The sequence below is a fragment of the Phoca vitulina genome, unplaced genomic scaffold (assembly GCF_004348235.1).
Source record: "Phoca vitulina isolate PV1807 unplaced genomic scaffold, GSC_HSeal_1.0 scaffold22, whole genome shotgun sequence".
Lineage (NCBI taxonomy): Eukaryota > Metazoa > Chordata > Mammalia > Carnivora > Phocidae > Phoca > Phoca vitulina.
The window spans coordinates 15,958,643-15,986,182 of NW_022589725.1; the positions used below are offsets into that span (position 1 = coordinate 15,958,643).

The following is a 27,540-nucleotide window of genomic DNA, read 5'->3' on the forward strand; positions in this document are numbered from 1 at the left end:
GCTCAGACTAGGACATATTAGAAGTCAAACCAAACCAAATCAAACAAAAAGTAGGAAACTTCCTGCTGGGTCAGTCTTTATTTCCATGGTCCCTAGCCAGTCCACCTTCTTTTTTCCCCTTTTCAGAATCTTCTTTCAGTTGCTTCATGAATTTTGTCTGGGGTGCTTTTTGTTGTTGAAGTAGGGGAGAGATGCATATTCCATATTGTCCTGGCCTAGGAGACCCCATTTCAGTTTTAAATTATGAACATTAGTACATTAGTTTAAGGATATTAGTTTTTTACCTATGTACTTTTTTCTAAGTGCACAGTCTTTCATCTGCAGTTAAGTTTTGGGGAGGATTTTCTCTAATGATTACATCTCATTTTGTTTTCTTTTCTCATCCTTTTAGCTAGAACTTCTAGAACAGAAGTCAGCCTACTATGGCCTGCCTCCCATATTTAGCCTTCTGCCTTTTTGTGTATGACATATGAGCTCAGAATGGGTTTTACATTTTTAAATGGTTGGGAAAACCTCAAAAAAAAAATATATGAAAATTATATTAAATATAAGTTATATTAAATTCAAATTTCAGTATTCATATATAAAGTATTATTGGAACACAGTCACATTTATACTTTCCATATCGTCCATGGCTGCTTTCATGGCACAGCAGCAGAAGTGGGTAGTTGCAACAGAGACCATATGCCAGCCTTTTGAAGATCAATAAACCATAGTGGTGATAGCCAACGTGCTTTTCTTATTTTCCTTTAGTGATAATTGATTTCAGTGCATACTGCCTTTCAGTACGTTGTTGGCCATTAGGCTGAGATAATATTTTCAGCTGGAAGGTTATTTTGTTTCTGGTGTCTAAGGATTCCTGAGAACATTCCCTCACAAGTATGGTTTTTTTCCTCCATTCCCTGACTCGTTGAATGCACCTGCTAGGTAAACGAGAAACCTAAGAGGAGTAGCACTCAAGACCTCTCTCTCCCTTGCCCCAAGAGCAAATCCACTATCAATGCCTGTTCAGTTTACCTCCTAAATATCTCCCTGCTTGTAATGCTTTTACATCCCTGCCAGTAGCCTTAATCTAACTGGGCTACTTATACTTACATCCTGTACTCTGTCCTCCGTACCTAGCCAGAGTGCTCATTCCCTCTTGCTTCCACTCTTCAAAGGCTTCTGAATGCTTGTAGGACAAAGAAAAATCCTCCTTTTATGGTCCTGTTCCGCATACATCTCCAGCCTTCTCTGGCACCATGCTCTTCATGCTCCAGTTACAATGGCTTCTTTCAGGCCCTGCTCCCACCATTTCTGAGACCACTAGCTAGAACTGAGTTTCCTATCCTCCTCTCCTGTTTAACTCCTGTTTATTTTTCACATTCCAGTTCAGGAATCACTGCTTTAGGGAGTCCTTGACTGAGCTTTTTTACTAGGTCAAATTTCTACTTATAGGTTCTTTGAGTCCTGTAATTCTCCTCCTATCACTTGTCACATTTGTCCATTTGTTTAATGTTGGTTTTTTGTTCTTAGACTGTAAGTTTGATGAAGGTAGGGATTTAGTTAGGTTTTGCTTGTTACTATTTCATTTCTAGTACCAGGAGCAGGACCTGACATAGTAAATGCTCACTAAATTTTTTTCCCTAATGAATGCATTAAAAAAAAAAAATCAGGAGTTTTACAAGTAGCTTTTTTGGCATCCATCAGGGTAATCATGTGACTTTTAATATTTTGAATTATTTTAATGAGGATTTTTATTAATATGTTCCTTAATAGCCCATGGTTACATTTCTGAAGTAAACCTCTAGCAGGCTGGAGACTCAAGAAAAAGTTAAGTTCAAAGACAAGTCTGCTGGAGAATTTTCTCTGGCTCGAGGGAGGAATAGTCTTTTGTTCACACCTTCAGTTGATTGGATACGGCCTGCCCATATTATGAAGGACAGTCTGCACTAGTTTAAATGTAAATCTTGTCCAAAAAATACCTTCACAGAAACATCAGACTAATGTTTGACCAACTTGGCACCTATATGCATCTCCTTAAACCATACTTAATCTCTGAATAAAGACAGTAACAAGGTCATGCTTCCACCCAACATCGTATAACTACCCTGCATACAACCAAAAGTCACTAACCTTTTCCCTAGGAGAGGATGCAAAGTCCTTAGATGATGTTTACTTTTCTACTTGGTAACTTGTAACTTAACTCCTGTGATGTAAAGTTAACAATACTTGAGTACTAGGATCAGATATTTAATCTGATATTTTTCCCTGAAGAAAATGTTTACATATCTATTTTCTATTGCAGTCTATTTTCTTTTTTCTCTTTTTTTAAGATTTATTTATGTATTTTTGAGAGAGAGTACACATGCCTGCACTCCGGAGTGTGGTGGAGGGAGAGAATCTCAAGCAGACTCTGCTGAACACAGAGCCTGAAATCTGGGCTCAGTCTCCCCACCCATGAGATCATGACCTGAGCTGAAATTATGAGTAGGATGCTTAACCTACTAAGACACCCAGGTGCTCTATTATTGTCTATTTTTTGTTGCAGAAGACATTAAAACTTAGTAGTGTAAAACAACAACCATCTAATTAGCTTACCATTCTTTGAATCAGTAAACTGTGTTGGGTTAGCTGTTTGGTTCCTCTGTGGTCTTGACTACAGTCATTTGTGCAGCTGTAGTCAGCTCCTGGTTAATCTGGGGCTGACTCAAGCACATGTCTGGCAATTGGTGTTGGCTGTCTGCTGGACCTCTATATGTAAAAAGGTCAGGGCTTTTTACATAGCCAGGGCTGCTTCATATTATGGCAGAAGTGTTCCCAGAGAGCAAAATGGAAGCTGCAAGGTCTCTTGAGGTGTCAACTTGGAAGTTACACCATCACTTCTGCTGCATTTTCTTGGTTCAAGCAAGTCACAAGGCCAGCTCAAATCAAGGGGTGGGGAAATAAGCTCTATCTTTTGATAGGAGTACTAGTTTCTTGTTATAAAAGGTATGTGCTGAATTTTTATAGCCATCTTTAACAATCCGCCACAGTCTTTTTTTTTCCTTCTGACTGCTTAAAAAAAAATTTTTTTTTAATTCTTTGGTTTTCAGAAATATTACTGTGGTATATAAAGACACAGATTTTATTTATCTGCTTGAGGTTCTTAGGATTTCTTGAATCTGTGGCTTGATGTCTTTTGTCAGTTTTGGAGAATTTTTAGCCTTTGTCTCTTCAAGTATTTCTTCTGTCTTATTTCTCTTATTCCTTTTATCTGGGACTCAAATTGTAGAATAAATCATCTCATTGTATTCTCTATATCTCTTACCATCTCTTGTATTTTTTATCCTTTTGCCTCCCTTTGCTTTATCATAGATACTTCCATTTCACTAATTCTCTCTTCAGCTGTATTTTATCTGTTCTTAAATCCATCTGTCGAGATGTTTATGTCAGCTATTGTATTTTCTCAGTTTGAGAATTTCTGTTTGGTCTTTTTTTTTTTTTTTTTTTTTTTTTTTTAGTTCTCCCCCCCCCCCCCTTTTTTTTTTAATAATGGTGTTGATTCTTGGCTGAAATTCTTAATGCTATGGTACTGTTCTTGTCTATTTTCTACTGATTCTCATGTTATTTCCTCATGGACCAGACATTGTATTTTTTAAATTGTTTGTAAAAATAATTTGAGACTTAGGATGATATCTTTTTTTAGAGAGGATTTACATTTGTTTCTGGCCTTGCCTAGAGGTCTTGAATCATTTTAATCCAGTTTTAGGGCTTGAGATTCTTTTAAATAGGAGTTTAGTCCCTACTTTAGTCCACTGTCTGGGATATCTATTATGTGTGGGGCACTTTGCTAGTGCTAGGTAGGTTCTGTGAGCTGAGCAGGCATGGTCTTTAATCTACACTGGAGACAGAGTTTTGATTAAATGACAGATAAATGTATATACAATCAAGTTCTGTGAAAACAATGAAAAGGTTGCTGTGGTAGTGAATATTTGGAGTGGGGAGGGTATGAAAATGGTCCTACCATAACTAACTTCAGCAGGTTTCGTTTAAGCTGAGACCTGACTGATGTTGAAAGAACTGAGACCAGAAGCTCCCAGACAGAAGCAATTGCCAATATAAAGACTGAATAACACCCCAAAAAGTGGGGGTAGGGGCAGGGGCGGTAGTTGAGATTGATTCAGAATTATATTAATGAGTTCTGGGAGATGTCCCCTATCCCCCACCATTTTTCTCCCAATTTCCTTCAGAAGATTAGTGAATTAGGAGTTGATGAATTTAGGCTCTAGATCTAGCTCTGTGATTTTTTTTTTTTTTTTTAAGATTTTATTTGAGAGAGAGAGAATGAGAAAAGAGTGGGGTAAAGGGCAGAGGGAGAAGCAGACTCCCCCCTGAGCAGGAAGCCTGACTCAGGACTTGATCCAGGGACTCCAAGATCATGACCTGAGCCAAAGGCAGATGCTTAACCAACTGAGCCACCCAGGCACCCTAGCACTGTGATCTTGCACTAGTTACCTGATTATTCATTCAAAGCAAAACAGATGGAGGGAAGGGAGGAAGGTGAGGATACCACATAGAAGTGAGATGGGAAGTAATGAAAGGAGTACGTGAGGAGAGAGACCATGTCAGGTTTCTTCATATTCCTCACAAGTGTTTACACAGTTTAGCACATACAGTAGGCATTCTTTAAGTGCCTGTTGATTTAACAAAATTAGAACAGATCAGAGAAATTTTTTTAATGGGGAATTAATCATAGAAGAGAAGAATGAGGTAAGAATTTTCCATCTTGCCCTCTATTTAAAGGAAAGAGAGTAAATGAATCAAAATGAAGAAAGACCATTTTTACCTACCTCCTGGATGATATGAGTTCTACTGACGAACCTGAAATGTTTTGGGTAACATGAGAAAGGTAGGTAAGAAAACACTTGAGATGTGAGCTCCTCAAGGGCAGGAGCTTTTCTCTCTCCATCCTTGTGTGGTACAGGACAAGGAACTTAGTTGAGCAAATGAGCAAATGATTGGTTCCCCACTTTGAAGGAACTTAGACGGTCCTTGCTTTACAGGACAGGTCTGCCATCCATTTGCTTTGTATAAAGTCCAGGAAGAGATTCCTCTCATAATATTATTAGCCCCAACTTCTGATCTGATTGATGGATTACAGAACTTAAATTTCCTCAAAGTCCAGCAGTCAGAGAACACATTGTTACTCTGAGGTAAACAAGAGTATACCTCTCAGAGCCTTATGAAGTATATTCTATTTCTGGCCACAGACTGTAGGTCTTGAGCTGATATTTGAGAGGGAAAGATTGGAACTTAGTAACTGAGTTATACTCCCTGTATCTTAACTTTCCAACCATTATGTAAGGCTTTCTTTTTCTAGAAAGAGACTAATGTGGAATGAGAATTAATTCTCGTCAGTAAATGCAAAGCTTTAAGTAGGTCATCTGACTTTGCTATTGTGCACCACATTCACCCTGGTTATAAAAGGGCCTTTCATGAGTTTTCTAGGCTTTCATCACTCCCAGACTCTCTACAGGCATTGTGAAAGAATTAAACTACCCTCCCCCTGCAACGCCTGTCTCCTGGACTCTTTCGTAGAGTACACACTGCACCATGTGTAGCTCAGCAGGGACTCTTTGCAGACACTGAGTATATGAACAGTCCTCCTTCCAGATAAGAGATTTCAGTATTGATTAGTGTCACAGCATAGAAATTAGTGTCTGCCAGTATCTCATACACTGACTTGGCAACCTAATTTTTGCCAAGTTTGTAGGCCAAAATTTAAATGTCTATATTAAAATTATTTTTTTTTAAAGATTTTATTTATTTGTTAGAGCGCACAAGCAGAGGGAGCGGCAGGCAAAGGGAGAAGCAGGTTCCCTACTGAGCAAGGAGCCCGATGCAGGACTTGATCCCAGGACCCCAGAATCATGACCTGAGCCGAAGATAGACGCTTAACCAACTGAGCCACCCAGGTGCCCCCCCCCTTTTTAAAGATTTTATTTATTTGTCAGAGAGATAAAAATTATTTTTATATAAAATTTGCCTCTAGATAATTTCTGTTTAATCAGTTGGATAGGAGGCTGATGACTGCTTCAAATCTACAATTTTTTTTTAAAGGAGAGAATCAGCACTGCAGGCTTAAATAAGTTTTGCCTACAAGAGTAGAGGAAGAAGGTAAACATGGAATTATGGAGGGGTATTTAGCAAGCTGCTTGTGGCATAATCTGGGGGTAGTAAATGATTTGCATTGTGCTGGTGTTGAGACTCCTACATCTCAAGGAAACTATAACTATATAGATAGGGTTAACAATACTTACTGATTTTTCAAGGACTATATAACCTGTCAATTATAATAGATTCCAAATGATTCTGGTGAAATTAGTCTCTTGGGGCCTTCCGGTTTACCTGTTGTTGCCACTATAAGATATTCTCTGACATCTTCTGAATTTTTAGTCACTTTAGTCCTTTATTTTTTTGAATCATCTTTAGTATCTACCAACCATTCCTATCAAAGATAGACTCTGGTTCAGCAGTTCAGCTATTTTCTTGCCAGTACTCAACCCTATTGCTTATAGTTCTGTTACATTCAGCCAGCAAACCTTAATTCTGGGTTTTCCAAACCATTACTGCTTAGAGAATTTTCCAAAAAAGAATTCTTCTTTTTTATTTATTTTATTTTATTTTATTTTATTTATTTATTTATTTATTTATTTATTTATTTATTTATTTATTTATTTATTTGACAGAGACACAGCCAAAGAGGGAACACAAGCAGGGCGAGTGGGAGAGGGAGAAGCAGGCTTCCCACGGAGCAGGGAGCCAGCCTGACGTGGGGCTCGATCCCAGGACCCTGGGATCATGACCTGGGCCGAAGGCAGACGTTTAACGACTGAGCCACCCAGGCGCCCCCCAAAAAAGAATTCTTGAAAAGTGGGTCTCATCTCAGCTGGGCCCTTTTCTTTGATTTCCTGCCATTTTCTGCAGCAGCAGTGTTAATCTTAACACTTCTCTTACAACTTTATTCCACTGTCTTCCCCTCTTTTTTAGCCTTTGACTTTGCTACATTCTTCACAGGAAATGTCAAAGATGACAGATTGAAACTCCTTCACTTTTCCATTCTTTCTCATCTCTTCTACCTTCTTTTCCTTCCCACTAAGTCCTCCTTAGCATTTACATTTGATTAGTTCTCTCTTAACCTAACAAACCCTTTCCCAGTGCAAATCAGTGGCTAGTTTTGCTAGGGTATAAAAATCCTTTCTCTAGTCAACTTGGTACCCAACCCCCCATTGTTTCTTAGGATTTGCCTGTAGGTTGTTGTGGGTTTTCTGTGTAAACGATTGTATTTCCTGCAAAAAAATCATATCCTATCTAATTTTTTTTATTTTTATTTATTTAGAAAGAGAGCATGCACATAAGTGGGGGGGGAGAGGGAGAGAGAGAGGATCTCAAGTGGACTTTGTGAGGAGCATGGAGCCCAACACAGGACTGGATCTCACAACCCTGAGATCATGACCTGAGACGAAATCAAGAGTCGGACTAACAAACTGAGCCACCCAGGTGCCCCTGTATCCTATCTAATTTTTATGATTCTATTTCTTATTGCCGAGGCTAGGACCTCTCATAAATTTTTTTTAAAGATTTATTTATTTATTTTAGACAGAGGGCATGAGCAGGAGAGGCAGAGGGAAAGGGAGAGAGAATCTCAAGCAGACTCTACACTGAGCACGGAGCCCAAGGTGGGGCTCAGTCTGAGGACTCTGGGATCATAACCTGAGCCAAAACCAAAAGTCAGACGCTTAACTGACTGTGCCACCCAGGTGCCCCTCTCATAAATTATTGAATAGTAGAAGTGATAATGGGTCTTCTTGTCTTATTCCTAATTTTAAAGGGAATGCTTTCAGTGTTTCCTTACTGAAGATGATAGCTGCACAGTGTTAGGGTTGTTGTTTTAAAACAGGAACTGTTTTATCATGTGAAGGAAGTCTTCTGTTCCTAATTCAGAGGGGTTTTTAAAAATCATAAATTCATGTGTTTTTATCCAGTATTTCCTCTACAACAATTGAAATGATTATATGATCTTTCTTCTTTATTATAGATTTTATATCCACACATTTTTGTACACTTTGGATAAACTCAGATTGATTGTGGTTTGTCTTTTTTATATACCAGATTCAGGTTGTTAGTAATTTGTTTAAGATTTTTGAATCTATGTTATTATTGAGTGGAAAAGGGACTGTAATTTATTTTCTTGTAATGTTTTGTTTAATTTTAGTGCCAAGTTTCACTTACATCTTAGAACGAATTGGAGATTATTCCCTCTTTTTTTCTCATCTATCATCTTGGCATAGTGTTTTCTTTGTGAGGAAAACTTTAACTTGTGGTTCAGCTTCTTTAACAGTTATAAGAACATTCAGGTTTTTTATTTCTTTTTTTTTTTAAGATTTTATTTATTTATTATAAGAGAGAGAGAGAGGTAGAGGGAGAAGCAGGCTCCCTGCTGAGCAGGGAGCCCGATGCAGGACTCGATCCGAGGACCCTGGGATCATGACCTGAGCCAAAGGCAGACACTTAACCATCTGAGCCACCCAGGCACCCAGGTTTTTTATTTCTAAGCTAATTTTAAGTTCCATTTTTCTAGAGATTTGTCCATTTCTTTAAGTTTTCAAAATTATTTGTCTGTAGTTGTTGATAATAGTCTCAGTTTTCATCTGCTATATTTGTAGTTATTTCCATTTCTTATCTATAATATTTGTGCCTTCTCTTTTTATCTATTTTGTTAATTTGTCAAAGAACCATCCTTTGGCCTTTTTAAAATTTTTATTGTATATTTTCTGTATTGATTATTTCTGTAATTTTAAACAGCTTTATAATTGACATACAATAAACTGTATACGCATTTAAAGTATAAAATTTATTAAGTTTTGACATATGTATGTGGTGAAACTATCACCACAGTCGAGAGTGTGAACATATCCATCATCCCCCGAATTTTTCTTGTGCCCCTTTGTAATCCCCCCCTCTTGCTGATTCCCACTCCTCTGTCCCTAAGCAACTACTGATCTGTTTCTGTCGCTCTAGATTAGCTTGTATTTGCTAGGGATTTATATAAATGAAATAAGGCATTATTGTATTAACTATTTGTTTTTGATGCTTTGACATCTAGGGCCTTGCTTACCCTAAAGAGACTGCCCCTCTCAGGGTTAGCCAATTTCTAGAGATCATAAACAGCTCATCTGCTAGTGTGCCTTTCATATGCAAACCAGCCAATTCAGATCCCATACCCCAACCACCTCCTCCTTTATAGGGCTTTCACATTCTAGGTCACTATCTGCCCATTCACCCCTAGGCCAGGTACCAGGCAATTAGAGATAGCCTCTAAACCCAGAGTTTATTCAGATGAGCTAATTCTCACCTTTTTGCTTTGCCTCGCCTCTGCCTGTTTCTTTCTGCAGAAACCACAATAGCCGAATAACCGTTCTTACTCATGTTGTCTCCTTACTCCCCCTGCTTCCTAACCAACCCTGGTGCTTCATGTAGCCCCTGTATGGCATGGCATGCCACCTCCTCTTGGGAATTGTGCATAACAAGCTGTCTTTTCAATGGCAGTCATCTGATTCGTTGGTCTCGTCATAACTGAATAATAATAAAACCTGTGTTTTAAAACAAGTATTTACTCTTTTGTTTCTTAGCATAATTATTTTGAGATTCATCCGTGTTATTGTGTATATCAATAGTTCATTCATTTTTATTGCTGAGTGGTATTCTATTACATGGACATAACAAAATTTGTTTACTGATATATTGATGGACTTTGGGGTTGTTTCCAATTTTCAGCTATTACAAATAAAGCTTCTGTGAACATTAGTGTACAAGCTTTTGTATGAACGTACATTCCTCTTGGATAAATACCCAAGAGTGGAATGGTTGGATTGTATGGCAGGTTTATGTTTAACTTTTTAAGAAACTGACAAATGATTTTTCAAACAGGTTATACCATTTTACATTCCCATGAGCAGTGTGAGGGTTGTGATTTCTTCATATCCTTGACAATACTTGATATTATCAGTCTTTTAATTTTAGCCACTTTAGTGTGGTATTTTGCATTTTATTCTGCATTTCCATAATGATTAATGATTTGTAACATATTTCATGTGCTTGTTTGCCTTACATATATCTTCTTTGGTGAAAATGTCTCTTCAGATTTTTTTCTTGTTATTTTATTGGGTTGCTTATTTTCTTGTTGTCTATATAATATAAAATTTACCATTTTAACCATTTTTAAGTGTATAGTACGGCATTAAATTCCTCACATTGTTGGGTAACCATTATCACTGTCCATCTCTAAAACTTTTTATCCTGCAAAACTGAAATTCTGTACCTATTGAGCAACTCTTCACATTCTCCCCTCTCTGCCCCCCCCCCCCAACAACGCCTGGTAACCACTATTCTGCTTTCTGTCTGTATGAATTTGACCATATTCTTTTTTTTTAAAAGATTTTATTTATTTATTTGACAGAGAGAGACACAGCGAGAGAGGGAACGCAAGCAGGGGGAGTGGGAGAGGGAGAAGCAGGCTTCCTGCTGAGCAGGGAGCCCGATGTGGGGCTCGAACCCAGGACCCTGGGATCATGACCTGAGCTGAAGGCAGACGCTTAACGACTGAGCCACCTAGGCGCCCCAGACCATATTCTTAATATAATGAAATCACACGATATTTGTCCTTTTGCAACTGATTTATTTCATTTATTATTGTGTCTTCACGGGTCATCCATATGGTAGCATATGTCAGAATTTTCTTTTTAAGGCTGAATACTCCAGTGTATGTATATACCACATCTTGTTTATCCATTCTTCTGTCAGTGGATACTTAAGTTGCTTCTACCTTTTGGCTGTTGTGAATAATGCTGCCATAAACATTGGTGTACAAAATATCTGTGTGAGTTCCTGCTTTCAGGTCTTTGGGGTATATACCCAGAAGTAGAATTGCTCTATCATATGGTAATTCTGTATTTTTGTTTGAGTAATCACCTTACTGTTTCCACAGTGACTGCACCATTTTACATTTCCACCGACAGTGCACAGGTTTCCAGTTTCTCCACATCCTTGTCAACACTTGTTATTTTCCCCTTTTTATCTTTCTCTTTTTTTTCTTTTAAGTAATAGCCATTCTAATGGGCATGGAAGTGGTGTCTCGGTATGGTTTTGACTTGCATTTCCCTAAGGATTAGTGATTTGAGCATCTTTTTGTATGTTTATTGGCCATTTTTCTTCCCTGGAGAAATGTCTGTTGATGGCCTTTGCCCAGTTTTTAATTGGGTTGGCTTCTTTGGTTGTTGAGTTGTAGGAGTTCTTTATATATTCTTTTTTTCAATTCCTTATCAGGTGATTTGCACACCTTTTCTCCCATCTGTTGGTTTTCTTTTTATTCTTTTGATAGTGATCCTTGATTGATGCACAGCTATTTTTAATTTTGATGAAGTCCAGCTTACCTGTTTTTTTGTTTTGTTGAACTGTGCTTCTAGTGCCATATTTTAAAAAGCATTGCCAAATCCAGTGCCATGGAGCTCCCCCCCCCCCCCCCGCCATATTTTCTTCTAAGAGTTTTACAGTGTTAGCCCTTATGTTTAGGTCTTTGATCCATTTTCAAAGACCTAATGGTCTTTGAACCATTGTTCAAAGGCTAGGTGTTAGGGAACCAACTTCATTTTTTTGCATGTGGATACAGTATCCAGTTTTCCCAGCACTATTTGTTGAAAAGGCTGTCCTTCCTCCATTTTTGCATCCTTGTCAAAAATATTTGGGTATATTTGTGTGTGTTTGTTTCTGGTTTTGTTTTATTTCATAGGTCTGTAATTTACCCTTTGCTAATACCACACTGTCTTAACTATAGTATCTGTATACTAAGTCTTAACATTGGGTAAATGGATTTCTCCCATTTTATTCTTCCTTTTCAAAATTGCCCCTGGTTTGTTTTTGTTTGTTATTTTATGCATGTAACTGTACTATACTTTGGTTTCATATATCCATTAATTTATTCCAAGGTGTGCTTAAACAGAGCAAATACTTTTCCACATTCTTCTTTGTCTTAATCAATCTGCAATATAAATGTATACCAAACTAATTTGTTTGTTTATTGAAGTAATCTGATTGACTTCCTTGCCTCCAGGCTCATCTCTCTCCAGGCCCCAAAACTTAATCTTGCCTTAGGTGTAACTTAATCTTTTTTATACCTTTGGTAGTCCTGAATTTCATCAGTGGAAGTGAGCATCTCTTCAGGGTTTCAGACTTTTGCTAATTTTGGGGAAGGGGGGTCCTTTTCCCTTTGTTTTAGACCTCTCTGCCACATTGCCTTAAGAGAAGACCTATAGTAATGAAAGTTGATTTCTGGTGTACTAGGCCTTCTTCAGAAGCCTTCAGCAGGTTTTCAAGCTCTTTTCTCTCCCTGGCAAGTATTCAGTGTGCTATTCCTACCCCACCCTCTCTTGATGGCATATATCAGTTTTCTACTCATCCAAACCCACCTACTCCTGCCTCCTGCACTTGTCAGATGTCTCTTGCCTGGCTCTCTCATTGCTGCTTTTGTCACTCTTACAGCTGTCTTCTTCCTTTCTTTGGCTTACTGCCTGACTTCCGTGGCAGCTGCTCTGTCATTGCTTGTCTGCCATTCTGCCCCTTCTCCCACCCTCATACCCCGCACCCCTGCCCCATGTAGATACGTCATGTGCATTCTCCATGTTCAGAACTAAGCTTATCGCCTTCTCCATGGTATGTCACGTCCCCAGAGTGGTCATCCTCCTGCTTATAGCATTACGATTCACCTAAGTCAGACACCTGGACCCTCCTTACCTCTGGCATCTCATTGTTAAGTCTTCGGTTCTACCCCTGTGAAAGGGTTCCTGGAATCCAGTTCAGTGTGTGTGTGTGTGTGTGTGTGTGTGTGTGTGTGTGTGTCGCTTTGCCACACCAGCAAACAATTTTTGGACACCAGCATTGTGTTCAAGAACTCAACCCAATTCTGACACTGTCTACTTGGAGATAGAATCAGATTCCACAGGTAAAGGGCTCAGTCCCATAGGACCTCCCTCTGGTTCAGACGACCGGCTACCAATTGGTGGTTCCATTGACCCCCTCCAACTCAGGATGCCAGTCACAAGGCCAGGTTGTTACCTCTACTTCTGACCAACTGGCTGTAAATCAAAGGTTCCCAAGACCTTGGGCTTGATTAATTTACCATAACAGCTCACAGTACTCAGGAAAACCTGTTTACTCACTAGATAATTGATGTATTACAAAAGATATTACAAGATACAAATCAACAGCCGGATGAAAAGATAACATTGGCGAAGTCCCAAGCAAAGGAGCTTCTCTCGTTGTGGAACTTGGGGCTTGGCAGAGTGGCAAATGGAAGTATTCTAGTTTCCCAGTGTGGAAGCTCTCTGAACCCCCTTCTTTTTTGTTTTTTATAGAGACTTCATTACATGGGCACAGTTGATTAATTCATCGGTCATTGGTGATTGATTCAACCTCTAGCTGCTCTTCCCAAGAAATCAGGGTGGGACTGAAAGTTCCAACTTTTTATTCATGGTTGGTCCCCCTCACAACCAGTCTCCATTCTTAGGTGCTTTGCAAAAGTCGCCTTCATTAATATAAACCCAGTTATGGTGGAAAGGCTTTATTATGAATTATAAAACACACATTTCACCTTTATGGCTGTGAAGCATTTTTAGGAACTGAGGGCAAGAGACAAAATACAACAAAAGATCCTCCTTGTTCTTGTCTCTCAGGACATTTTAAGGGTTTGGGAGCTGTGAGCCAGGAACTGTGAATGAAGATCAAATATATCTGAGAAATATATTTTGGTCCTCTGAATGACCAAATATATATATATATATATATATATTTTTTTTTTTTTATTGAAGTATATTTGACAGACAATGTTATATTAGTTTCAGGTATACAACAGTGTGATTCATCAAGTCTCTACATTTATGTGTATTTCTTATAAATCACAATGTCATGCCCTGTAAATCCTCTTATCAGAGTCTCTAGATACTCCTGCCCTGCCCTGAGGTCCTCCTGGTTTATTGGCTAGATTACTCTTGAAGGCTTCAATCAGTGGCCCTCCTAACCTCAAGCCCCACCAGTTAGTTGATCCTCCACCCTGCTGTCATTTTTTCTGAAATCCAAATTATTCCAGTCATTCTCTTTGTGCTAAAGCCTTTGGTGGTTCCTTAGTGTGTTCAGTGCAAGATCAAAACTTTTTATTGTGGGGGCACCTGGTTGGCTCAGTCAGTTGAGCAGCCGGCTCTTGGTTTCAGCTGGGGTCATGATCTCAGGGTCGTGGGATCGAGTCCCGTGTCGGGCTCTGTGCTCGGCCCCGAGTTGGCTTGAGATCCTCTTCCTCTGCCCCCTACCCAACCTGCGTGCCAACATGCACACATATACACGCACACACTCTCTCTCTCTCAAATAAATAAAATAAATCTTTAAAAACTTTTTATTGTGGCATATAAGCCCCTCCAGGATCTGATCACTGCTTCTGGTCACCTCACTGCCTGCAGTACTTCCACATATCCTCACAGACCCCAGTCTTTCAGGTCTGTCATTTTCACATTCATTTAATGCATACTTATTGAGGTCCTGCTTGATGCCCTTACCCAGCTCTTTGCCATTCCTGGAACCAGATAGGTTTATTCAAGCCTCCCAAGTCCTCTCACTTGAAGGACTGTTTCTGACCATTTTCTTAGCTCACTACTCTTTATCCTCCCAAGTTCAGCTCAAGCATTACCTCCCCTGAAAAGTCCTTCTCTGGTCTGCAGTTTCACCACCTTAATGTTAATCAGCTAACTTTATTTATGGCAGGTGATAATTAAGAGTTTGAACAAATTGTTTGTGCCTCACTACTGGCTAGGGAACTACTGGATGACAGTGTCCATATCTAATCTGTCTGGTGGTATTCCCAACATTAGGTAAAGCGTGAAGGCAAGGACATGAGCTTTTGAGTTTTTAAAAGCCTTGACTTGGAATCCTAATAGCCACTCAATAGGTATGTGGCCTTGAGGAAATTCCTTAACCTCTGTGATCTTAAGATTCTTCATCTATAGAATGGAAAAAGGATATCTAACTCATCAGGTGGTTGTGAGGATTAAATGCATTAAAGTATATAGAATGCCTGGTACTAGTGCCAAGCACATAGCAGCAACCAAGGATTGTAGTTGCAAAAATAGTTTTTGTTCTTAATAATAAATAATATAATGTTGATTGAGTGAACAATTAGCTGAAGGAATTGAATCCTCCTTCTAGGTGCCTTTTACTCAAATCAGAGAACCTGAACAGCTCTAGGAGAAGGCCTGGGCAGAGCTTAACACTCCTAGCTGCCACTTCTTTGTTTCTCCCACACCTGAGAGACATCCTCAGTAAGACTGAGAGTGGAATACATATCTTTCTCCCCGAGAGCTTCATCTCCATGAAAGAGGTGAGTTTACTTAAGTCAAGACTAGTACTTGAACAGTCATAATATATTGAATATCTGAAAATCAGTGATTGATTAATGTGAGCACATTTAAAACATTCATTGCCCCTTTGCTTAGAAATATATAAAATGGAAATAATAATCAGTTTTAGTTGGCATTAGGAAGATTTATCTGTTTCTACATTTGTCTTTACGCTTTTTTTTTTTTAAGATTTAGTTATCTGTTGGGGGAGGGGCAGAAGGAGAGAGAGTCTTAGGCAGATTTCCTCACTGAGCAAGGAGCCCAACGCAGGGCTTGAACTCATGACCCCAAGATCAAGACCTGAGCCAAAACCAAGAGTCCGTCATCTAATGAACTGAGCCACCCGGGTGCCCCTAGTCTTTACAGTTTTAAAAGAACAGATCATGATAAGATTTGTGAAGAGAAGTCAGGTAGTCCTGGATTTGAATTCTACTTACACAATTTAACAGCTATGTGATCATCTTTCAATTTCTTTATCTGCAAAATGGGAGTTAAGAAGAGTATGTAATTTATAGAGTTGCTGTGAGATTTAACGGAGATAAAATGCCAAATATTGAGATAATTTGTACCTGACGCTTGATCACATTTTATTAGTGCTAATGGATTGAATATTGAATGCTTAACTTGGAATAGATATTCTCTTAATGGAAGCTATCACAGCCAAAGTCTACACTCTTGGCAATGTGCAGATTGGCTGAGCTTTCCTTTGCCAGTGGGGGCTTCACAATATTGATTCCTTGAAATATTTTTTCTTTAGCAAATGAATGCAGCATTGTACTTACTAGCAAGAGGGCTGAGAAAAATACATTCCAGAACACCTTCATCATTCCCATTCCTAGATCATCACAAGTCATAATATTAAGAGTTGGTCTTCTTATTCCTTATAACTAGCTGTATCAGGATTGGAGTTAGTTGTATAGATCAGAAAATAAAATAGGTTTTTTTCTTTCTCATATATATGAAATAAAAATAAGCAGGACTGGTATTGCAGTTAGTGTCATCAGAGAACTTGATTTCTTTCTAGCTCTCTATTCTGCTATCCTTAGGTCACTTCAGGGTCCATAAAGGCTGCCGGGGCTCCAATGATCACATCTAAATTCCAGATTACAGGAGGAAGGAATGGGGTGAGTGGCGGGGGCAACCCCTTACTTCCCTTTAAAACCACCTTCCTAGAAATCTCATCATACAGTTTAGCTTATAACTCCTTGGCCAGGATTTAGTCACTTGTCCGCAACTAACTTAGAAAGGGGCGTGTTCTTCCCTAGTATTAGCACCCAGTTTTCTTCCTTCTTCCTCTTAGGAGAGGATGACATGTCTTTCGGGACCTCTCAGGGTCCAGTGACAGGGAGTGTATGTTTGGGCAAGGAGTGTTTCTCTTTGGCCTAAAGCCAAAGTAATCTTTTCTCTAGCAGATATTCAGTATGCCTGTAATGGTGCAAGTTGTATATCTGGAATAATTTAGCCCTGAAATGCATGTAAGGATCTATAATTGACTGCTTATAAAGTTAACATCCAAGATTTCTGTAGTTCAAGAGGAACACCCCCACCCCCAAAGGTACACAGCACTGTAAGTTGCAGTAACACCAGTATCAGCATCATAGGGTTGGGGAGGGTTAAGTGAGAGGAGGCATACAGAGTGTGCAGTGCACGTGGGGCTTTGAGACCTGAGGGGAAGTGTACGTGATTGAACAGCTAGTGAGCACTGCCCGCCATCTATGTCTTCACCACTGAGTGCAGAGCCTCCACACATTTCCATAGAGAGAATGTCTCAGATGTACGCTGAATTTGAATTTTAAGAACATTTAGGAAATGCGCTTAGACCCTCAAAATCAGGAAAACAGCAGTTACAGTTTTTTAGAATATCGTTTGTCATATATCCTAGGGCTTTTAAGTATTGTCATTGGCATCTTGGTTTTCCTCTGTTGTTAGAATGTTAAACTTTCCTGACTGAGCACCCTAATGTATGTGCAGTGGAACCAATTTTTTTTTTTTTTTTTTATTAAAGATTGTATTTATCTTTTTGCCAGAGAGAGAGAGAGAGAGAGAGAGGGAGAGTACAAGCAGGGGGAGTGGCAGGCAGAGGGAGAAGCAGGCTCCTCGCTAAGCAAGGAGCCCGATGTGGGACTTGATCCCAGGACCCTGAGATCATGACCTGAGCCGAAGGCAGACGCTTAGCCATCTGAGCCACCCAGGCGCCCCCCAATTTTTTTTTTTTTACTAAGAAATGCTTTTGTGATGAAATAAGGACTGTATATTGACCCGTTTTCTGGGTGTGGTAGAATAGGAGGGAAAACACAATGTGTGTGCCATTGTGTCTGATAAATCGGGGAACTGCCCAGACTTCATGACTCATCTCCCAGAGCCTCCCTGCTCAGTTATTCTCTAACTTACAGTTAACCAAAGGATTATGATTCACAAGTGCTTTTTGAAAAATGAACAATGTATAAATTTGAGTTTCTTCCATTATCTTGGTTTTCCTGAAATATGTAATTCTGTCTTTACTCAGGCCAGTCTTGCCTAATCAAAAATGATGTATGGGACAGAGGAAGAAATCATATACAATTAACTCTTACTTAACAAAAGCAAACAGAAAGACTGGCTAAAAGAATTGATAGATATATATATATATAAAGAATTGATATATAGACACGGTGAAACACTGTGTAACCACTGAAAAGAAAGGTAGCTAGATGTATTGATATGGAAGATGTCCAGGATTTATTAAGTAAAAATGCAAGCTGTAGGTAGTATGTGTAATATGACCCTTTTTATAGATTTTTTTTTAAAAATGTATAGTTATATTCTGGTATAGCATAGAAAATTTCTAAAAGAATATAGAAGAAAGTATTGAGTGATTACTTTTGGGAAATGGACTGGCAGGAGGTGAATGAGACCCATGTTTTGCTTTCTATCCCTCTGTATTTCTTTTAATGAGCATGTATATTATTTTTTTTGGAGTAGTTTATGAAAGAGAAGTAGGCCAGTGTCCTTCATATATAACAAAAGCAGTATTTTAATAGACTACATTAAAAGATTCCATTCATTTCAGCTAGAAGATGAATAAGGTCTGAGGATCTAATGTAAAACATGGTGACTATAGTTAATAACACCGTATTGTATAATTTAAATTTGTTAAGAGAGTAGGATTTAAACATTCTCACCAAAAATAAGATGTGAGATGATAAATGTGTTAATTAACTAGATAGGGGGGATCCTTTCACATTGTGTATGTATATCAAATCCCCATGATGTACACTTTAAATATCTTATATGTCAGTTATACTCATAGCTGAAATTAAAAAGATTTCATTCACAGTGGCAGCATAATATAACCAGGAATTAATGCAGGAAGACATGAATAGGACAAAAAATAGAATAAGTACAGTTAACACTTTGAAGAACATCAAAAAAAAAAAAAAGTAAATGAAGAAAATACTGTCCGAAGAGTATAAAATTCAATACCATAATATGCCAGTTCTCCCTGAACTGATTATTTTATCCGCCTTTTATTATAAAAAATTTTAAATATAGAGAAAAATTGAGAGAATTTTATATCCATCCCCACCACCTAGACTCTATAATTAACATTTTATTCTACTTGTTTTATCATGTATCTGTCCACTGTCCCTGTGTTCATCCATGATTCATACTGTTTTTAATGTATTTCAAAGAAGTGTTTATATCAGTACACTTCTTCCCAAATACTTAAGCATGCATATCATTTATGATACTCATCTATGGGTAGAATCGTTTTGAGAGGTGAAATTTATGTGCAAATACACAAATGCATTTCCTTGTCAAAATAAGGGATATTACTGTTGTCCAGGAAGGTACCCTCATGTTCCTTTCCAGTAAATCTTCCATCTCTTTCCCAGGCAAGCATTGTTCTGATTTTTTTCCAACCATAGATTAGGTTTTTAATTGTTTGTTTGTTTGTTTTAAGGTCTTATTTATTTATTTGACAGAGAGACACAGCGAGAGAGGGAACACAAGCAGGGGGAGTGGGAGAGGGAGAAGCAGGCTTCCCGCAGAGCAAGGAGCCTGATGCGGGGCTCGATCTCAGGACCCTGGGATCATGACCTGAGCCGAAGGCAGATGCTTAACGACTGAGCCACCCAGGCGCCCCGGTTTTTAATTGTTTTTAAGATTTTTTTTTTAATTTTGGAAGCACCTGGGTGACCCAGTTGGTTCAGCATCCAGCTCTTGATTTCAGCTCAGGTCATGATCTCAGGGTCATAAGATTGAGCCCCGTGTCGGGCTCAGTGTGAAATCTGCTTGAGATTCTCTCTCCCTCTCCCCCGCCCCCAATGTGCTCTCCAAATAAATAAATAAATAAATAAATAAATAAAATCTTTTTGAAAATTTAAAAAAATTTAATCTCTCTGCCTTATGTGGGGCTCGAACTCACAACCCCAAGATTAGGAGTCACATGCTCAACTGACCAAGCCAGCCAGGTTCCCCTCCACCATAGAGTAGATTTGCTTGTTTTAGAACTTCGTATGTACAGAATCATACATTATATACTCTTTTGTGTAAGGCTTTTTTCACTCAGCATGATATTTTTTAGATTCATTCATGTTGTGTGTATCAGTAATTCTTCTTTTCCTTGTTAATGTTCCATTGTGAGAAAATACCATTGTTTATATAATCTCTTATTGATGGTTACCTGGGTTGCTTTCAGTTTTTTGTTATTATGAACATTTTTGTGCTAGTCTTTTTCTGGACATACGTTTTTATATCTCTTGGGTAAATATATAGGAGTAGAATTACTGGTTCATGAAGTAGGTGTATATTTAGTTTTATAAGAAGCTGTCAGACAGAAATAAAAATATCACAAATAGTAGCTCATCCTAAAAATCATTCTGTGAAAGGCGAAACCATTCCCACTATTAGAATTTGTAGACAGGGTTTCTGGCATTGAGGAGACTACGGCTGGCAGTGCTAGTTTCCTTCTGAGATTTGATAGTACATATTTTCCTTGGATTCAAACTATTTAACCATTCATCTGTATCTGTGTTCATCTAAGTAGATCTTTATCATAGAAGCAGCTTTTAAAATCAATTCAGAGAGAGGTGTGGGGAAGAGATGAATTTTGGAACGTATGGGATATCAGTAAATCAGATGTGACAGAGGGAGGTCGAGGGATTTAACAACAAAGAGGTTGTGTGTGTGTGTGTGTGTGTGTGTGTGTGAGAGAGAGAGAGAGAGAGAGAGAGAGAGAGAGAGAAGGGGGGGAGGGGAGGGAGAGAGAAATACCAGTGGCTCCCCTGCCCCATGAATTTTAATTTTTTGAAAAGGTTGTTTTTAAGATGGTTCAAAATCAGAACGTGTCTTGTGTACTGAAATGGTCTCCAAAGAGTCTCCTCTTTCTGTTTAACAGGCCTCATAGTATTCCATTTTATGAATATGCCATCATTTATTTAATCACATTCCCCTCTCCTGTTGGTAAACATTCAGGTTATTTCCACTGTTTTTCTGTTGCAAACAGTGCTGCATTGAATAACTTTGTACATAGGGAACTTTAAAAGTATGGGTATATCTGTAAAATTCTCAAGTGGAATTGTGTCAAAGGGTTTGTGTGTTTGTAATTCTGCTGAATATTTATAGATCATATGAGAGTACCTGATTATTCAAACCCTTGTCAATGCATTGTTAAAGTTTTTTATATTTGCCTATCTGATAGGTGAAAACTGGTATCACAGTGTACCTTTAATTTGGACTTCCCTAATCATGAGTGAGGTTAAGCAATTTTTTTTTTATTTAAGAGAAGCATTTGCTTTTCTGTGCGTTGTCAGTTTCATATCTTTTGCCCATTTTTCTTTTGGATTGTTGGTTCCTTTTTTATTAATCTGTAGGAGTCCTTTATATATTGAGAAATAAGACATTTGTGAATGAGTTAGAAATATTTTTGAAGAGCTCATTCTTTAAAAATTTAGAAGTAGTTAGTTGTTTTAGTGGAATGGTGGAAAAAGAAGCCAGATTGCCATGGAGACAACTCTTTCGAGAAAATTGGCTGCAAAGTAGAGTAGAGAGAATGCTAGCTGAAGGATTGATATAGAGTCAAAGCAGTTCTCCTTTTCTTTTAGAAATTCTTGTGTTTAAATGCTGTTATTAAAGGGAGGAGTTAAAGCTAGGAGATGGTGGTAGGGGATCTACAGAACAAGGTTCCTGATGGTCTGAGATTCTTGGGAGGAATTGCAGAGGAGGAGGAAATTCGTAAATATGTTGACTGGGAGTTACGGGTGTCATGCAGTCCAGTGTCTTCTATTTTCTCTGAAGTGAAGAAGGCAAGGCCAGTAGCTAAAAGTGTGGGAGGAGGTGGTTGGAGAGGAGAGAGAGGTTCTTTGAAATCACTGCTATGGAGAACTGGAGAGAGCTGAATAGGGAAATACGGAAAGATTCAGAAATTGTTTGGACTTCCGTCGAGGCAGAAGTGATATCAGCCTTATCCGTTGTTTGATTTTCTTAAGTAGCATTCGGCAGTCCCACGTGTAGGGCTAATGTTTGGATTAGTTCAGGATTGGGCTGTTTTTGTTTTTCCCCATGTAGGTAGAATAGAACAATGTAGCAAAGGAATTTAGGATGTTAGCATTGTGATGGAATAGCATAGTGATGGAATTGACACCAAGTTTTCTGGGTTGGGTAAAGAAGGAAATAGACAGGACAGAGATACTGCATAAAAAAATAGAGGTTCAAGGGACTGGAAGCCTAGGTGAGGTCCAAGAACAGGTGTAGTACACATAAAAGAGAGAGAACTGCAAGGATAGGGAGTGTGGTTGGAGAGTGGGAAGGTAAGATTCAGTATGAGTTTTTCCTGATGATGACAGAACCTGGAGTGAGCCATTGTCATGGGTGGCCCAAGTAGAGTAAAAGTATGAGGTTGTTGGGATTGAGGAAGTCAAGGAACTCATAGGCTGGCCCAGATGTGAATTGTGGTGGCCCTCATCTGTGAGGATGTTGACCTGTCTTCCAGGAAAGTATCGGGACTTGGGGATGGGAAGAAGACTGTGAGCCACATTGCAGTTTCTTCAGCGATGAGTGCCTTCAAGAACTGGGACTGTTAGAGCAGACTCTAGGAAGAATGGCTTTGCATATGAGATTTTTGGAAAGTGAGGAAACCTCAATTTTCCTTCCTGACATGCAGCTCTGGGATACTTGGAATGGAAGATTTGGAGACTGGAAGAGGAAAGAAGGAAAGCATAGGTATGGATGCAATTTAATCTGGGAGGCAGGAAGTAACAGGAATTTACCTGAGGGTCTTTATATCCTCTGGGAAGAATAGGCCTTGACTACAGTGTTTCTGGTTGTGATCTATAGATACACCTTGTTAGTGACATGGATCTTTTTACATTAACATACCTCTCACTCCCCAGTTTACCCATACAAATCCTCTCCAGCTTGCCATTCGCTGTATACTCGTTCTTTTCCCTTGCAGCCTCTCAGGTGAAGTACATCTTTCTCCAGCAGTTTCCTTTTAGTTTTGATTCGTATATTCATGCTCTGTAGTGAAATATGTTTTTCTTTTTAACTTAATTTTATTGATTATTTTTATTTTCTGCTTCATTTTTAAAATTGAGAGAATAAAGTACAATGTAAAGAAGAAAATAAAATCATAAAGTGCTGTGCTAAATGTTTACAGATTTTTTCCTTCTAGTTTTACTTTCATGCCTATACATTCATACACATACATGAGTTTAGTTGAGATCATATGGTATATTCAGTTTTGATCTGTTAAGCTTAAAAAAAAATGAAGGGCTTGTTCCATTTCCTTAAATTCTTTGAAGATAGCATTTTGAATAGTAACAGTATATCATCTTGAATAGCAGCATAGCACTTACTTCAACTTTTTCCTGTTTTTCCTGCTGCTGGGTATTTGGATTGTTTCTGCTTTTCCACTTAATGAATATCTCTGTATCATTTTAGTCTGAGTTTCAGATTATTTACATTTACTTCAGAATAGAACCTTGGAAATGGGTCACAAAACAATATGGACATGTTTAAGATTCTTGTATAATCTTTCTGGGAAGGAATTTGTTGTTACAAGCTAATGGCCATTCCCACCAGTATTTGATTCCTTTTCATGAGACTCTTGCTAGCATTGAATATTTCATATGATTGATCTTTTCTGATTTGAAAGGCAAAAATGTTCTCTCATCATTATATCCCTTTGATTAATATGGATGGTCAACACTTTTTCATGTATTTTCTTAGCCGTTTGTTTTTCTCTTCTGTAAATTATCTGTTTAGGTTCTTTAGATTTTTCAAAATTGAGGTCTTAATGTTTTGTATATTGATAGGACTTCTTGTTTTAATCCTTTGTCTTATTTGTGATAATTTTCCTAGTTTATTTCCTTTCTTAAAAACAGACTTTATTTTTTTAGAGCAGTTTTATGTTCATGGTAAAATTGAGCAGAAATTAGGGTTCCCAAATACTCCCTGCCCCTACACAGGCACAGCCTCCCACACTTGTCATCCTGTACCACAGTTATACTTACTCCGGCAGATGCATCTACACTGACACATCGTTATCACCCAGTCTTGTTTATATTAGGGTTCACTTTTGGTGTTGTACATTCTATGGGTTTGGACAAATAGATAATGACACGTATTTATCATTGTATTACCATACAGAATAGTTTTACTGCCCTTAAAAATCCTCTGCCTGTTCATTCCCTCCCACCTTCCTAGCCCCACAATCACTGATCTTGTTACTGTCTCTAGGAGCTTGCCTTTTTAAGAACATCATGTACTTGGAATCATACAGTATGTAGCTTTTCCAAATTGCTTTCTTTCACCTACTAATATGCACTTAAAGTTTCTTTATATCTCTTCATGGCTTGATAACTCATATCCTTTAAGTGCTGCATAATATTCCATTGTCTGGATGTAGTACAGTTTCTTTATCCACCTACTGAAGGGCATCTTGGTTGCTTCCAAGTTTTGGCAATTAAGAATAAAGTTGTTGTAAACATCTGTTTGCAGATTTCTGTGTAGACATAGTTTTCAACTTTCTTGGGTAAATAACAAGGAGCACAATTGCTAAATCATATGGAGAATGTTTAGTTATGTAGGAAACCACTAAACTGTCTTCCAGAGTGGCTGTACCACTTTCCATTCCCACCAGCAATGTAGGACAGTTTCTGTTGCTCCACGTGCTCACCAGTATTTGGTGGTGTCAGTATTTTGGATTTTGGCCATTCTGATAGATGTGTTGTAATGTCTCATTGTTTTAATTTGCAATTCCTTAATGACATATGTTGAATGTCTTTCCATATGTTTATTTACAACCTCTATATCTTCTTCGCTGAAGTATCTGTTAAGGTCTTTGGCCTGTATATTTTTTTAATTTTTTTTTTTAATTAACATATGATGTATTTGTTTCAGGGGTACATGTCTGTGATTCATCAGTCTTACACAATTCACAGCACTCACCACAACACATACCCTCCCCAATGTCCCATCACCCAGCCACCCCATCCCTCCAGCCCCCCCCACCACCACCACCACCACTCCAGCAACCCTCAGTTTGTTTCCTGAGATTAAGAGTCTCTTATGGTTTGTCTCCCTCTCTGGTTTCATCTTGTTTAATTTTTCCCTCCCTTCCCCTATGATCCTCTGTCTTCTTTCTCAAATTCCTCATATCAGTGAGATCATATGATACTTGTCTTTCTCTGATTGACTTATTTCACTTAGCATAATACCCTTTGGTTCCATCCACATCGTTGCAAATGGCGAGATTTCCTTTTTTTTATGACTGCATAATATTCCATTGTATATATATACACCACATCTTCTTTATCCATTCATCTGTTGATGGACATCTAGGCTCTTTCCATAGTTTGGCTATTGTGGACATTGCTGCTATAAACACTGGGGTTCACATGCCCCTTCGGATCATACATTTGTGTCTTTGGGGTAAATACCCAGTAGTGCAATTGCTGGGTCGTAGGGTAGCTCTATTTTCAACTTTTTGAGGAACCTCCATACTGTTTTCCAGAGTTGGCCTATATTTTAATTGGTTTGTTTTCTTAATTGTTGATTTTTAAGAGTTCCTTATAAATTTTGGAGAACAGTCCTTTATCAGATGTGCCTTTTGCAAATATTTTCTCCCAGTCTGTGGCTTGTCTTCTTGTTCTCCTGACATTGTCTTTTGCAGAGTGGAAGTTTTTAATTTGAATGAAGTCCAGATTATTAATTATTTCAAAGGATCGTGCCTTTGGTGTTATACCTAAAAGGTCATCGCCATACCAGATCATTTGATTTTCTCCTGTGTTATCTTCTAGGTATTCTATAGTGTTGTGTTTACATTTAGGTCTGTGATACATTTTGAATAAATTTTTGTGAAAGTATAAGGTCTTTGTCCAGATTTTTTTGTTGTACACATATGCCCAGTTGTTCCAGCACCATTTATTGAAAAGAGTGTCTTTGCTCCATTGTATTGCCATTGCTCCTTTGTCAAAGATCAGTTGACTGTATTTATGTGGGTCTGTATCCGGGCTCTCTATTCTGTTATATTGCTCTATTTTTCTTTTCTTTTACCAGTACCACACTGTCTTGATTACTATTGCTTTATAATATATCTTGAAGTCAGGTAGTGTTAGTCCTCCAACTTTGTTCTTCTGTATTGAGTTGGCTATTCTCAGTCTTTTGCCTCTTATCTTTAGAATTAGTTTGTCAGAATCCACAAAATAACTTGCTAAGAATTTGATTGAGATTGCATCGAGTCTATAGACCAAGCTGGGAAGAACTGACATCTTTGACAGTATTGAGCTCCCTATCTGTGAACATTATTTGTGATTGATTTCTTTTATATTTAGTAGCTTTTATTTTTTCTATCATCAAATATGCCATTTTTACCTTTGTCATTTCTTACATCAGAAAATCCTTCCTTGTCCTGAGCTCGCATAAATATTCATTTATTTCCTTTTAAAATGTGTTTTTAAGCATTTAATCCTTCTACCCATCTGGATTTATTTTTACTCTGTGGAATGAGGTGACGGTCTAACACTCTCCCCCCAAACACATAGTTATTTTTCCTCAAACCATTTCCTATCAAGAATAGATATGTATAGGGGTGCCTGGGTGGCTCAGTCATTGAGCGTCTGCCTTCGGCTCAGGTCATGATCCCAGGGTCCTGGGATCAGGCTCCCTGCTCTGCGGAGAGCCTGCTTCTCCCTCTCCCACTCCCCCTGCTTGTGTTCCCTCCCTCGCTGTCTCTCTCTCTGTCAAATAAATAAAATCTTTTTTAAAAAAACAGATATGTATACAAATAATCAGCCTTCCAATTTGTTTTCTGACCCTTTTGGAGGGAATTGCATGCTTTCCCTATTTTAGATTATGGTCAGGTGGGAAGAGTGGGGAAGTAGTCAAATCTTATATGGTTACACCTTGGGAAGGCCACCTACTGAACCCATTTCCCTACTACGCATGGTTGCTGGTATCAGAGGCAAACTCCTAGGTTGTGTATGAACCACCTTCATCTCCCCACCCTTCCTCAGAGATTCTCATGTACCCCTTGGAGAGGCATGTCCTGCTTCCCTTGGAGAGTCACTACCATATTCAGTTACAACCAGGGTGTGAGTCTCCTGAAGACAGGATGTATGCGTGTATTGGTCCCCAGTTCTTCCCCTAGTACTTAGCTCACTGCAGGGCACAAAAATCTGAATGGACAAATGAGCCACTATTACCAATAGGAGTGCCACGGCTCTCTGATGTGTTTTGAGATGAAATAAAGGTTGGGAACAGCTGTATGAGGTCTGTTTCAAAGAGCATTACATTCACGCAGTCACCCTACGTTCTCCATACTTCTCATGCTGAAGATGCTAAAGCTGCACATGGCGAACACAAGGGGAGCTTTTCACAGGACCTCTCCCTAGCTCTCACCCCCCAGAGATACAGTCTGGCATGGGGATTTTTAAATGTTCTTTGGGTGATTCTAAAGTACTGATAGAGTTGAGAATAATGCTTTAAAAAGTGTCTTCTTAATTAAGTTTTATTTTTATTGATATAAAGATTCAATTAAGTAGTTGGATTGTGGGGCTGGGGTGGGGCGGAGGGAATTGTGCCTGTCAGACTCCAAAAA

The 27,540-nt window shown here is 38.6% G+C and overlaps 1 protein-coding gene across 6 annotated transcripts in view; it reads left to right on the top strand.

Annotated features, from left to right (window-relative positions):
• PTPRA (protein tyrosine phosphatase receptor type A) overlaps positions 1 to 27,540 on the top strand; it is a 156,031-nt gene that overhangs the window by 61,249 nt on the left and 67,242 nt on the right. For 2 of the 6 annotated variants that reach the window (XM_032419988.1, XM_032419987.1), the window contains exons 2-3: positions 15,268 to 15,439; positions 16,505 to 16,582. The exons of 1 other annotated variant lie outside the window; for it this stretch is intronic. In XM_032419988.1, the coding sequence (XP_032275879.1) occupies positions 15,431 to 15,439; positions 16,505 to 16,582 (87 nt within the window). In that variant the 5' untranslated portion in view covers positions 15,268 to 15,430. Of the gene's footprint in view, positions 1 to 15,267; positions 15,440 to 16,504; positions 16,583 to 22,338; positions 22,662 to 27,540 lie in introns of those variants that run through there. 3 more of the 6 variants (XM_032419992.1, XM_032419989.1, XM_032419991.1) reach the window with 2 other exon arrangements.